General features: G+C 36.0%; 1 protein-coding gene and 1 pseudogene across 1 annotated transcript; one reads left to right on the forward strand and one right to left on the reverse strand.

Moving 5' to 3' along the window:
* Positions 1-2,975: 2,975 nt before the first annotated feature.
* LOC100958106 (olfactory receptor 52A5-like) lies at positions 2,976-3,926 on the forward strand. The gene has a single exon (XM_003781446.1). The coding sequence runs from the start codon at positions 2,976-2,978 to the stop codon at positions 3,924-3,926; it is 951 nt and encodes a 316-aa protein (XP_003781494.1).
* Positions 3,927-8,489: 4,563 nt separating this feature from the next.
* On the reverse strand, positions 8,490-9,431 carry LOC100941698 (annotated as a pseudogene).
* Between the last annotated feature and the right edge of the window lie 4,520 nt (positions 9,432-13,951).

The following is a 13,951-nucleotide window of genomic DNA, read 5'->3' on the forward strand; positions in this document are numbered from 1 at the left end:
ATCTCTTCTGACCCTATGCGGATGCCCTTGATTGCCTTTTCTTCCCTAATTGCGATGGCTAAAACTTCCATTACGATGTTAAAGAGCAATGGAGACAATGGGCACCCTTGCCTTGTTCCTGATCTGAGTGGAAAGGATCAAAGAATTCTTAAAGAAACATAAGATCTCTCTGCCTAGAAAGGACTATCCTGTTCATCATTTGTGTTTTTAAGTATGAAACAAATCATGTCATAGTTGATTTTCTTCCCTTTTCCTGAGCAAATCTTACTCCTTACAAGGCTTACTGTACTCTAAACCCTGTCCTTCCTACCACTTCCAAACATACGTCTCCCTCTGTCACTGACTTGCCTTCTGGAAGTCCTTTTAGTCTCCACAATAAGGTCAAGAGTAAATATAAGAGGCAATATCAGTTCCATTTTCAATTTTCAGCTTCTCTCAAGGAGGAACTGGAGTCTCAATCTGTCCCCATTTTCTCATCCCCTTTCTCTGTCACACATGGGAAAATAAGATAAACTCCCATCTCTGGTGCTGGGAGAGGCACTACCCTACTGTTTGACCAAAAGAAGATGTTTCATCACTGCTATCTTCTGGCCACACAAAATATGCCAGTTCCCCTGGGAATTGAGCAAGAAGTTAGTCTGCTCCTCCGCCCTTGAACTTCTATCTAGGCCTTGGGAGTAATGTTGTCTCCCAGGATTTGATACAGGCTTATTCAAGTTTGTTCACCAGGGAAATTCACATTACAAAATTCAAATCTTTCACAGCTAGTATCAGCAGAGAACTTCTGCCTGTGCCAGTCACTTTCCACTACTGTTTGTGGGTACTGAGTAATTTTTGGTTAGGAATGTGTACAAAGTCAAGTGAAAGTCAAATGATATGTCTTAAAGTACAAACACAAGTACACACAATAAATGTAGACTTCACAAAATAAAAATGAAGGCTATGAATATATTTTTCTTGAACTGTGACTTTGAAGTTCTATGATCTACAATTCAAGAACACTAATGATACATTGGAGACTCATCTTTCGAAGAACACCATGTAGGGGTAGTTAGCTTGATGTCAGTGTGGAAGTAATTTAAACTTGCTAATGTTTTACATGAAGGAAAGAAGGACAATGGATGTGTAGGTAAGTTCACGCTTTCCCTCTGAAGATTGATGTCTAAGCCTATTTAGATGTATTGACAATAGACAAGTTAACAGGAAAAAAGGAAATGACTTTTTAACATACATAAGCATGAGGAATCACAAGAAAGTGATTAGCCAATACTGAATGAGTACTGTGTAGCCTTCTTCATAGGGGAGGAGATATTGACTAGGATCTGAGAACAGACAATAGTTTGAAGTTCACCTGATCTCTTGGTGTGGTTTTTAATTATCAGTCTCTTCCTATGTAATATGAGTTTAATTTTCTCTGGCTAATTAAATTTCAGGGAAGGGATTGAAGTTAATTGTGTTCCTCTTTGTCGGTCCAGTTTCTAGGTAGATAAGGGAACTTCATGGAATAGCCTCATCCCATATTCAGTGAACAGCGGAGGAATGCAAGACAGGAAGGAGGAAGGGTAAATCAGAGAGACCTTGAGATTACTGCTTTAATTCAGCAAATCAACATGTGATATCTAGGAGTATTGTTCTGAGCTCCAACAGTAGAATAATCTCCATAAAACTCCAAATTCAGCATCTGTGATTATTACTGTCATTGGGGGCCAAGGAAGAACCCTGCATGTGATGACTTTAATTATGGACAAATATATAGCAATGCTTAGGACAACACCACTTACAAAATTTAAAGATTGTCTTAATTTAGAGTCCTAAACACTTTCATAATCTGTCTTTTCTCACTTTAAAAAGTTGTGGGTGCATACTGTTGTCAGTCCTACATTGGACTGTGGTTCACTGATGGCATACAGTTAATGGAAACCACCACGTATTGTGGCAAACCTTGACACTGAAATGAGATTTTTTTTTCTTTTTCCTTTGAAGATTCCTCTCTCTGTTTTTCTGCCAATGTACTTCCACCTGAATGTTCCTTTTTGTCAATTATTCTTCATTAAATGTCTTGGATGATTTTCAGAAACACTAATTCTCTCATTTTGTATTGGACGTTATTCAGAAGATAAAAAAAAAAGAAGCATTTTCTACTTCCCTTTATCATTAAGTAGCCTGATTTCTGTAAAAGGGTTATGACAGCTAACATTGTGTTCATAAGGAAAACAAGGCTTCCAAGTTTATTCAGATCTCTTTACTCCTGGCCACTTCAAAATCATTCATCTCTTGGTGATACCACCCAAGGTATCTTTTCTCCTATACCAGGTTTTCTTGCATTCTTATAATTTTATTAAATAATAATTTTAATGTCCTTACCCTTCAATGTGTGGTAAAAAACATAGGGTGAGAGGTTTTGACAACTTTTCTGAAGTGAAGAATTTTTGCCTAACACTTGTCTCCCTAGTAATAATTCCACTGAGAATGAACCAAAAATTATGTATCTGCCCTTATCTACTGGGTAGACCCTAAATCTTGCAGGGATATCATATTCAAAAACTTTATTAAGGGTAAATTCTGGAGGCTTCCTGTCTGAATTGTCACTCCAAACGTATTGGTGTATGTGTGCCTGTCTATCTGTCTCATTTTCTGCCTTCTACAAATAGATTAGAAGATGTAAAACAAGTTGGAGTGGAAGAGGAAGAAGACCTCACAGGTGATCCCATCACAGGAATGATGTCCAAACACTCAGTACTGACTGTGGATACTGCTTATGGGTGGATGGCTTTGCTAAAGTGCATACTGATGAATCTTTCTGTTGCTCTCTGTATTGGCATTTCTCATTCATTTAAAATCATGACAAATAAGTTGATGAGATTGATACTCCTAATCCTGATAACTCTGTGACTGGATAGGGATAGCATATACAACAGTAAAGAGATTCAGTTCAGCAGGCTCTGCTTTCCTTCTAAGAAGGTCTAGGGACTGCCATGCCTATTCCAAATGACACGGTCTTCATGCCGTCTGTGCTGACATTCACTGGGATCCCTGGTCTGGAACCTGTACAGCACTGGATTGGGATTCCATTCTGTGCTATGTACTGCATTGCTTTGATTGGAAATTCTGTACTTTTGATCATTATCAAATATGAGCCCAGCCTCCATGAGCCCATGTATATCCTCCTAGCCATGTTAGGAGCCACAGACATTGCACTTAGCACCAGCATTGTGCCCAAGATGCTTGGCATTTTTTGGTTCCACCTGCCAGAGATCTATTTTGATGTTTACCTCTTTCAGATGTGGCTCATCCACACATTTCAAGGTATTGAATCAGGAGTCCTGCTGGCCATGGCTCTGGACCGCTATGTAGCTATCTGTTATCCTCTGAGGTATGCTACAATATTCACACGACAAGTAGTCACTTGCATCACAACTGGAGTGATATTGCGGCCTGCAGTTCTAGTAATCCCCTGCCTATTGCTCATAAAGTGCTGTCTGAAACTTTACCGAACCACCTTAATATGCCACACTTACTGTGAGCACATGGCTCTGGTGAAGCTTGCCACTGGAGATGTTTACATCAACAAGTTCTATGGCCTTCTTGGAGCTTTTATTGTTGGTGGACTTGACTTCATTTTCATCACCCTCTCCTACGTACAGATATTTATCACTGTTTTCCACCTGCCCCAGAAGGAGGCACGGCTTAAAGCATTTAATACATGTATTCCTCATATATGTGTCTTCTTCCAATTCTATCTTCTCGCTTTTTTCTCCTTTTTTACCCACAGATCTGGATCTTATATCCCATCATATATACACATCACCTTGTCCAACCTTTACCTACTAGTCCCACCATTCCTCAACCCCTTTATCTATGGGGTAAAGACTAAGCACATTCGAGATAAAGTAGTAAAAATATTCTGTTCCAAAGTTCAGACTTGACATATGATTGAAATAGTTATTTCAATAATGGTAATGGTTCTTCTATTAGACTGACATGATCTGGAAATTCAGTTAATGCTTTTGAGTATCCTCATGATTGATGAATAAATTAAGGAATACACACATACATACACACACAAATGAATGTATATTCATAAGTGTTCAAGCATTTTTCCCAGTTATATTAAGAGAAATAAAATTGTAGAATAAAAGGATTATCTTATTAATTTTGAAAGATATTGATCATTTATTTTTAAAAAATTTCATAGCTCAAACTTCCATAAATAACATTTGAGGACCTGTTTCCACTTATTATATTATCAAACTTAAAAAAAAATAAAAAATTGTGAGACAATAATTTCATTATTTAATATCACATGGGTTTATTTTTAGTTCTAATTTGTATTTTATTTCGGCTTAGGAAAAAAAAATGAGTTACACAGCTTGATTTTTACTTCTGGTTGTTATATCACTTATTACTAGAGCTGTACGTGCTTAGACTTGTTTTTTTCTTTCGAGTCTTCTTGTCAATATGCTTCCTTGGTTTAATTGTTAAAGTTCATGAAATATTTGATATAATAAAGGGCAAATATTCTACCATTTTTTATGTTTTTAATTGCAAATAATAATTCTAAGCAAAATTGTTTGTTTGTAGACAACTCCTTTTTCTTAAATTTCCCCTGAATAAAAATTAGAAATAAATAAGAAATTAAGTATGATTTAGTACTCCATGGGATGCATGGGATGGCATGGGATGCCTCTGGTTAATATTTATGTATGTATTTTCATGGAATATTAAAGTTATTCATTTTAAATATTACATCATTTTAGCAAAATTTCCTCCAACTAACTTTTCTTAAGAATAACCTATCTTCCCTTTTACAAGTTTTCTGTAATGACGTTCCTTCACTATCAATATTCGATTCTATTTTTCAACATATCACAGAAAAAATGACTGACTTGGACTATAAGATATAAGTTTAAGCTTTCACCATCATTTACCTGTTAAATTTGGATAATTCATTTTCCTAGGTATTTTTTTTCAAATAAAAATGATTCCTTTCTGCTTGACTTCAACAAATACCCACCATTTGAACAGCGCCCCTGTATGTTATCAAAAATGGTAGATAAGTGAACATACTTTGTAACCTGTGAACTATGATTTAGGAATTTTCTCCTCTATAAACACAATAATTAACTAGCCATCTTTCATTTGCCAAACTCAGGTTCCAGAATAATAATACAAAATTTTCTTCCAAACTCATTTGTTTGATATGCTTAGGCAACCACCTTGAGCTTTTGCTAAATTATTTACTATTCATAGTGAATTTTGAAGAATAATAAATTTTCTCTTTTTCCATTAAATATTAGAATCGGTTTCTAGTTTCTACTTTCTGGATTCTACATTAAACCTCTAAAGTAAATTCTAGGGAATTTTTTCACCCTATATATTATACTGTCATTTAATTTTAACAACCTGTATTGTTTCTTGTGATTGATATATGAAAAATCAGTAGAGATCTGTGCTGTAATAAAAAGTAAGATTAGATGGTTAAAAGGAAACGCATATCAGATCTACTAAGTATAGAGTATAAATGTCTAACCACAATAATTAAGTAAATGAGGTGAGGGATATATTAATCAGTATGATGTAAGCATTCCAAATTGTATATAGAATCAGCACATTGTACCCCATAAATGCATTAATGTATACATGATCTACCTCTCTATGATGTAATAAAAAAAAAGAAAACAGAAAATGGATTTTATAAATATAGCAATTATCCAAAATATAATTTGAAAACTTCTAAAACATTCTATCACAGCACACTATTTTGTGTTAATTTTTTGAAATAATCGACCACTTATACACGGACAAAAAGACAGCATTTAAACAGAAGAATTACTTCTTCAAATGAATAATTACTATAAGGTACAGAAGACAAACATATTATTGAAGTCAGACTATGAAGAAATAAATAAATATTCCCAAGGGTGATCATAGATTTGTATATTATCACATTTGATCACTTTTGACTCCAGTTTTCTGTATTTTAATTCTATAAGTATTATTAAGTAAGCTAATTTAGAGTTGTTTTTATCCTAATTAAGCTGAAATGTTTATCTTAGAAAATATCCTTTTAATTACTAGCTATTTCATTTTTACTCTCAAATCTGATTTTTATGTTAACATATCAGCTGTTCTGTTTTATGTTTGCACGTTTCCCCTTTCTGTTTTCCTCCTTTCACTTGTTTTTAATCTAGCCCTCCTACTTTATTTATTAATTTTTAACCTTCAAATTTAAATTTCCATTTTACTTTAACCATTCCACTTTTGTCCTTCTCTTTGAAGTAATATATATGTGTGTTTGTTATCTATACTGAAGGTTTCTTTCTTTTTCTTTTTCTTCTTTTTGAGATAGAGTCTTACTTTGTCACCCAGGTAGAGTTCTGTGATGTCATAGCTCAAATCTTGGACTCAAGCAATTCTCTTGCCTCAGCCTTCTGAGTAGCTGGGAATGCAGGCATCAGCCACAACTATGGCTATTTTTAGAGATAGGGTCTCTCTCTTGCTCAGGCTGGTCTAGAACTTGTGAGCTTGAGAATTTATAATCTGCCTGCCTCAGCCTCCCAGAGTGCTAGGATTACGGTTGTGAGCCACCACACCAGGCCGTCTTTTTTTTTTTTTAATACGCAATGTCAGTGGTGTCATCCTCTCAACTCGCTGGTCTTAAACTCTTGATACACTTCGAGAGTAGTTGGGATCACAGGCATCTGCAGCCATTCCCTGAATATTCATTCATGTCTGTCATAAATTTATGTTTGTGAAAGTCATCTATATTTTTGTCCCCTTTGGCTCTTTCTCTTTATTGTGTTATAAGAATTAATTATGAGAATATATACCACCATTGATTCATTCTATGTTCTTTTTGTGAGAAGCTAGGTATTACAGGCATTATTTTACATAGTATTGGTATTTAGAGGAGATGCATTGAATTACACATCTTATTAAATATATTTTTAAAAATTATTTTGGAACAAAGTTATTTTAGTCATTTATAGCACTATAATAGTTTGTCTTTATTTTTTTCATTGACACATAATATTTGTAGATATTCATGGGAGGATTGTGATATTCTGATATATGTATACTATGTGAAATAAGCAAATCAGGACATTAAAGACATCCATCACCTTGAATATTTGTTATTTTCTTGTTTGGGGCATATTTCTAATATTCTCCACTAGCTGTTTTGAAATATGCAGTATATTCAGCTCACAACAACCTCCAACTCATGGGCTTAGGCCAAGGAGTAAATTTTGGCAAATTCTCTTGCCTCAGCCTCCCAAGTAGCTGTGACTACAGGCACCTGCCACAACACCCAGCTATTTTGTTGTTGTTGTTGCAGTTCAGCTGTGGCTTCATTTGAATTTATAGCCACTCCTAATGACTCACATCATTGCCTGAGCTCTGCCTCCTGTCAGAGAAGCAGCAGCATTAGATTGTCATATGAATAGGAGGCCTACTATAAACTGCACATGGGAGGGATCTAGGTGTTCTTTTTTGAGTACCTAGTGCCTGATGATCCTAGGTGGAAATGTAATGTGCTTGAATCACTCTGAAAGCATCCCTCACCCAGTTCTGTAGAAAAATTGTCTTTCATGAAATCTTGTGCCAAAAATGTTGAAGGAAACTGTCCTAGGGGATATTCAAATGGCATTAAGATAGGAGATTTAAAAATAAATTTAAAATACTTATTGCTTAGCCCTACTATGAAACTAATTTATAGCTTTCATAGGAAATCTATAACCCAATTTTAGCCCAGGAATATGGGGAGAGGAGAGAGAGAGGGGAGGGGAAGGGAGAGTGTGGGTGGAGGGAGGGTGATTGGTGGGATCACGCCTATGGTTCATCCTATAAGGGTACATGTGAATCTCTCTAAATGTAGAATATAAATGTCTTAACACAATAACTAAGAAAAAGACAAGAAGGCTATATTAACCAGTTGGATGAAAGTATTTCAAATTGTATATAGAAACAGTATACTGTACCCCATAATTGTATTAATGTACACTGCTATGACTTAATTTAAAAAAAAACCACAAACAAAAAACAAATAAAATAATCATTTCTCATCATTAACTTTATACTGATAATAATTAAAGATTTAAAATCAGAATTTATTTGATTGAAAAATATTTTTCTTTGCTGTATAAGTGTATATTAGCTGTGACCACACATAAACAAACACATGCAAATGTGAACACCAGTGCAAAAAAGATTCTTAAAGAATATTTTTTGTTCTTAGATTTTTATTGAAATGGATGATTTTTAGGGGAATTTGAAGAAACAAATTATGTATGGATTTTTTCACTTCTATGTGGTCCTATTCAGAGATCTGTAACCAGGCTTCTCTGATTCTCTGAAGGTATACTGTAACTTTGTGGTAACATAATTGAGTGCTTGTGAAAGAAGCCGTTATAATATCATTGCTCTTTTCTCAAAGAGGAATCCAGGCATTACCTTTATACTATGTATGGACTGATTCTCCAGATACAAGATTAACTACCAAATCTATGTTTAGAGAAAAGGCGGACAAGGCCATGTTGGATTTGCTTGGTCTTGATGCTATAGATGATGGGATTCATTAAAGGAGGGAAGAGAAAGTAGACATAGCTCATGATGGTGTGCACCACCTTTGGAACATTCCTCCCAAATCTGTGGATGAATGTCAGACCAATGACGGTGACGTAAAAGATGAGCACACAACTAAGATGGGAGATACAGGTGTTGAGTGCCTTGGCCCTCTCTTCACCAGAGGCAATACCTAAGACAGTCTTGACAATTAGAATATAGGAGAAAATGATAATAAGGGAGTCTAAGAAGTTTGTGAGAGACATTAGTATTACAGGGTAAATTCTATTGAAAGTTATATCAGCACAGGCTAGCTTCATGACTTCTTGGTGGAGGCAGAAGGCATGGGAAAGAACATGAGAGTGGCAATACGAAAATGAAAAAAGACGTACAATTAACGGCGTGATGCATACAAAACCCCTCAGAAAAATCCCCACTCCTAACTTTACCACTTGAGTATTGCTGAGAATAGATGCATACCTCAAAGGATTGCGGATGGCAATGAAGCGATCATAGGCCATGGCAAGGAGGATCCCTGATTCTACAGCAGAAAGGGAGTGAATAAAGTAGGCTTGCAAGAAGCAGCCTGCATGGCTAATTTCCCTGTGATTCACCCACAAGACGCCCATCACTGTGGGCATAGTGGTCAACGTCACCATGATGTCTGCGCCTGCCAGCATGGCAAGGAAATAGTACATGGGTTAATGAAGACTTTGGTCATCCTTGACGAGATATAGAAGTGATCCATTGCCAAGAAGAATAGCGACATAGACTGCAGAGAAGGAGAAGGAGATCCAATGATGAGCCACCTGTAACCCTGGGAAACCAGTCAGTAAAAAGGGGGCCTCACTGATATTGGACCACATAGTGTCAACAAGTAGACAGCAGCATTCTTGAAACCTTGAAAGCAGGAACGTGGATGTGTCTTGGCAATAGATGACAGTAAATAACTTTAACCAAAATCTTCAAACTTGGGAATAGTTTCTAGGTGTGGTAAACATGAGTCTGCACCTATTTTCATACAGAAGCAGGCAGGCTGTATGAGAGATGAGGAATGATGGTCATCCCTAATTAGAGTAATATATTACATTAATGGTTGAAATTTTACCAAATTAAAGAAATTTTTTCATTAACATTTCTAATGCATAAGGCCCAACTGTTATGTGGGTGCTTAAAATATCTACAACAGTGGTCAAAACACAAAGTAAAATATAGCATATAAATATTGCTAACAATTTTTTAACTGCTTTTGTTCTTGTAATTGCTAACTACTTGTAGATAAGGAATTTGAATTTATTTTTATCTTTCACAATCGTGTTGAAGACATGTTTTTCCAATTTAATAAAACTTTTATTTTTTGTAATACAATATTATGCTTTTTTATTTCAAAACATTATGGTTATACAAATATACTTGGTTACACTGATCACTTATAATGCTTGATTCAGGACTACAGATGTGCCCATCACCCAAATAGTGTTCATTGTACCCATTAGGTAGGTTTTTATTCAACCTCTCCTCCCCTTCCTCCCTGCTTGATTTCCACTCAGTTCTACTTCCCTTCTGAAATTGAACATCACTGTGCTATGTAGAACAATATGCATCCCCATCACTTCCAATAAATTGCTTTGTCATTCCAACAGTTGTGACTTTACTTGAACTTGGCGAAAAAAGTGGGGGCCACACCAGCCACAGCTAATAAGCATGTAGACTTATCAGATATGCAGCTGTGGACAATGCCACCTCCAATCTATGAAACCAAATTATGCATTTTACCTTGATCCTTAGGTGATCTAGTGCACAGCAATGTTTGAGAAGCTCTGCTCTAAGCATTTGATAACTAATACAACTATGGAGATAAAAACATTTTGATTCTTCAATGTAGTTGATTCTGTTATGCACTCCAATTATTTTTATATGATTTTTAAAAGTTACTGCATCTCCATTATGGTTCTCTTTTCTACATCTTTTCCTTTACAAAATCATTTGACATAATTAATTGCTTGGATTTTTCCTCGGTCTCTTCTCTGAATACTTTTCCTTTATCATGCTCCTCTAAAGGAGCTGTTGCAGCTCTAAGACTGGGAGCATTCTCATCTTTCCACAACATAAGGATGCCAGTCATCTCTACTATTTCCATTTTATTTGTCTCCACAATCCAAAGGAATCAAATTACCAACTCAACTACAGCCCTATTCAGAAACTTGAATTCTCCAGGAATAAGTAGACTCCTTTATTAGATGGCCATAGTATCAAAAATGTGTCAGTATCAGAACAAATTACAAAGAATCTCTGTCCTGTATGAGAAAATGCTCTGATGTTATATGTGCAACAGTATCGTCTTCATAGAGATTGAAATCAACAGCCCTAGGAGTCTTCTAAATCACATTTAAGTCACATACAAGACTAAGCTATGATTATTGCAGAAATCATGTTCTACTTCTGTAACATTTTAGTGCTTTAAAAAATGGGTGGCAATACCCATGCTTGGGGGAAGATTATAATAAATGAAAAACATTGATGGGAAAAGAAAGTATACAAAGGACAAAAAGACAGTAAGAAGCCATCAAACTAGTCATACTTAACCTGAGGGCTAATAAAAGAAATTCAGAATGATCAAACTAGATTTTTACAAATGCAAATAAAGATTCTGTACATTTTTTGTAAATTTCTACTAGAATATTTATTAGGTCTTAGCAGGAATTGACAATAAAACATAAAAAAAATTATATGTGTTCATACTATTTTTATGAGGTGAAAAAAGTTTGAGTTTCTCATTCCTTTCCATAGCTCAGCTGGGTCTTTAACTACAAGACTGAAAAGTCTACAGTAGTTCCATAAATGTGAAAAGAAAGACATGTAGCTGACACCTTTGGAACAAAAAGAAAAGACAGGACAAACCTGAGGACTGAGAGTTCCCTCATATTTACCTGAAAGCAGGTATGTAGAGCTTCAAGAAACATAATGTCCTGTCAACTGACTGAGGCCTAGTAGACCAGTTTCACCATAAATAGAACTGCAGTACATACATCCTCCCAGGACTGTGTTATGTAGCAAAGTACTTTAAAGGTGGCATGGCTTTTATTGAAAAATGTTGAGAAAATTACATGAGAAATATGACCACTAGTTATATGTTTTAATTTTCTGAATGGGGGTGGAAGGCCATGCCTGTGAAATATATAGGCTGTTCTAAACTCAGTGCCTATATTCTCCTTGGTGATTTCCTGCAATTCTGACTTAGTGATATCTGATGAATTACTCTTCCAAATGTGCCTTATATGTGAACATATAAACAACACGTAGAAACATCATTCCTCAATATCATTTAGGACTAGTGCAATGACTGCCACTGTGACTCACCCTGCAATTAGCCAGCATAGGCCAGAGGGCTGTGACAGTTGGGAAGGAAAGTCCATACTGAAGAAATTCTCAGTGTAGACCAAAAGTTTATAATTGGGCTCAGTAATTTCCCAATAATTTTATGCTAAATATTGCCTACCAATGTCTCCATGGAAGCTATATTTCAGAAAGAATGAGGAAAGCATGCATCTGGAGCCTGCTCTTGGCCCCATTCTAGATTTTATACTGACCCCCTTTTTCATATGTTGATATTTTTCTAGATGCATAACTTTAATAGACTTGTAATGACACTCTAAACAAAACACAAGGCCTTCCCCAATAAATACTTGCAAACAAGACAGCATGGTTCCTTGAAGAACAAAACATACACTTAACACATATTGGGGAATGAAAGAACTTGGTTATATGTAGAAAGCAGAGATACTGAAGATTCTCTTGATTCCATAGAAACTAGTTAATAGTCAATCTGTCAATCAGTCCAAACAAGCAATAAAATTAAGAATAGAACATGATTCCTCCAATAGCTTGTTCTCTCATTTCACACAATCCATTTCCTCCAGAAAGCAATAGGAGAGAGCCCATATAATCCCTAGAGTGGAGGATGTGAGTCCCTGGCTTTTCCTAGTAAGTGCCATGGACACCCACCAACAGCATTTGGTAGCAGTTTTCTAGTAAACACAAAGATGTTCATATCTATCTCACAGTCTGCTATTTGAATCTAATAAAAAGCTATAAACCTCTACCCAGAAAACTGAATGAGAAACACATGGTCTTACATGTGTCTAGGTATATACAATTATTCCTATGTTAATCCAAGTGTCCTAGATTAGAAACTCCAAATGTAACACAATTTCTTGAATACACTTATTATATTGAAGGACCAGTATTTCCCTTCTTGGCTTGGCTTCTTACCTGTAGACAGGCCCTGGATACATCCTTACATGCTGTCCTTTACTGCATCAAACATCAGGAGGGAGAGGAGCCCTTCTGAATTTCTGTTCTTGCACTCACCCACTGGCTTGTTGCTAAAGTTAACGACCTATTCCTACATTGTTGGAGGACTCAGTGCAGATGACTCCCCCAGTTAGACTCCCCATAGGGCCCTGTTTGAAAGCTCATGTGTGTGAAAATCACCCTTCCCCAGAGTTACACCTTTCTACACTCTCAGGAGACCCTTTAATTTCTCCTCCTTCTCTCCTCTGTGCAGGAAGAGCTGGGGCATGCAACTGAATGTCCTCAGGAACTTCAACTATTTCCCCCAGGACAGACAAGGAAAACTGGACAATCAAATGTCAACTGATGCAGGGATGCCAAAGGCTTGTTTATGGGCAACAGGGATTCTGAGTATCAGCTTTTAGGAAATGTATCCCTGTCTTTCCCTCTGGTTATCACAAAGATCAAGGGGATAATAGGTGTTCTCTGGGGTCACACCTGCCTTTACCAGTCTTAGTGATTGTGAATTCATCATATTGTGTTCTTATCTTGTCTGTTTCTTTGGGAAATCAGTTCTAATCAACAGGACCCCCAGTGCATCTGTTAAGAGCTATGTGAATGAAAGTCACCATAATTTTGTCTTAAAATCAGTTTCTTGGTATTCAGATTAATGCCCATTTTATGCAATGTTCATGATGATTGACTTTTTTCTTCAACAACAGAACTAAATAAAACTAAACGCCTAGTGGGTACCAGAAAGAAAATATTAACCATATATTTACATAGAACTGTCATTACTATATGAATGTTAGTGAGTTATATAGGGAAGACATCAGATAAGTCTTTGTTTGGAAAATTTCCCAGACAAAATGCTACTTAGGATAAGAATTGATAATGAGAAAAGATAGAACTATAGTAGTTTGTGTTTATCATGGTTTTGTGATTCACACAGCTAAGAAAGAAACTTGGACCCCACTTGATGCAATAATCAATAGAAATTTGTTTCATTTGCACAGGGCACTGCTGCTATGAAAACAGTCCATCTCGAAGTGGGGAGCAGGTTGTCTTTTATGCTTTTTGCATGGCTGAACAAGCA

The sequence above is a fragment of the Otolemur garnettii genome, unplaced genomic scaffold, assembly GCF_000181295.1.
Source record: "Otolemur garnettii isolate 467f Iridium unplaced genomic scaffold, OtoGar3 scaffold00001, whole genome shotgun sequence".
Lineage (NCBI taxonomy): Eukaryota > Metazoa > Chordata > Mammalia > Primates > Galagidae > Otolemur > Otolemur garnettii.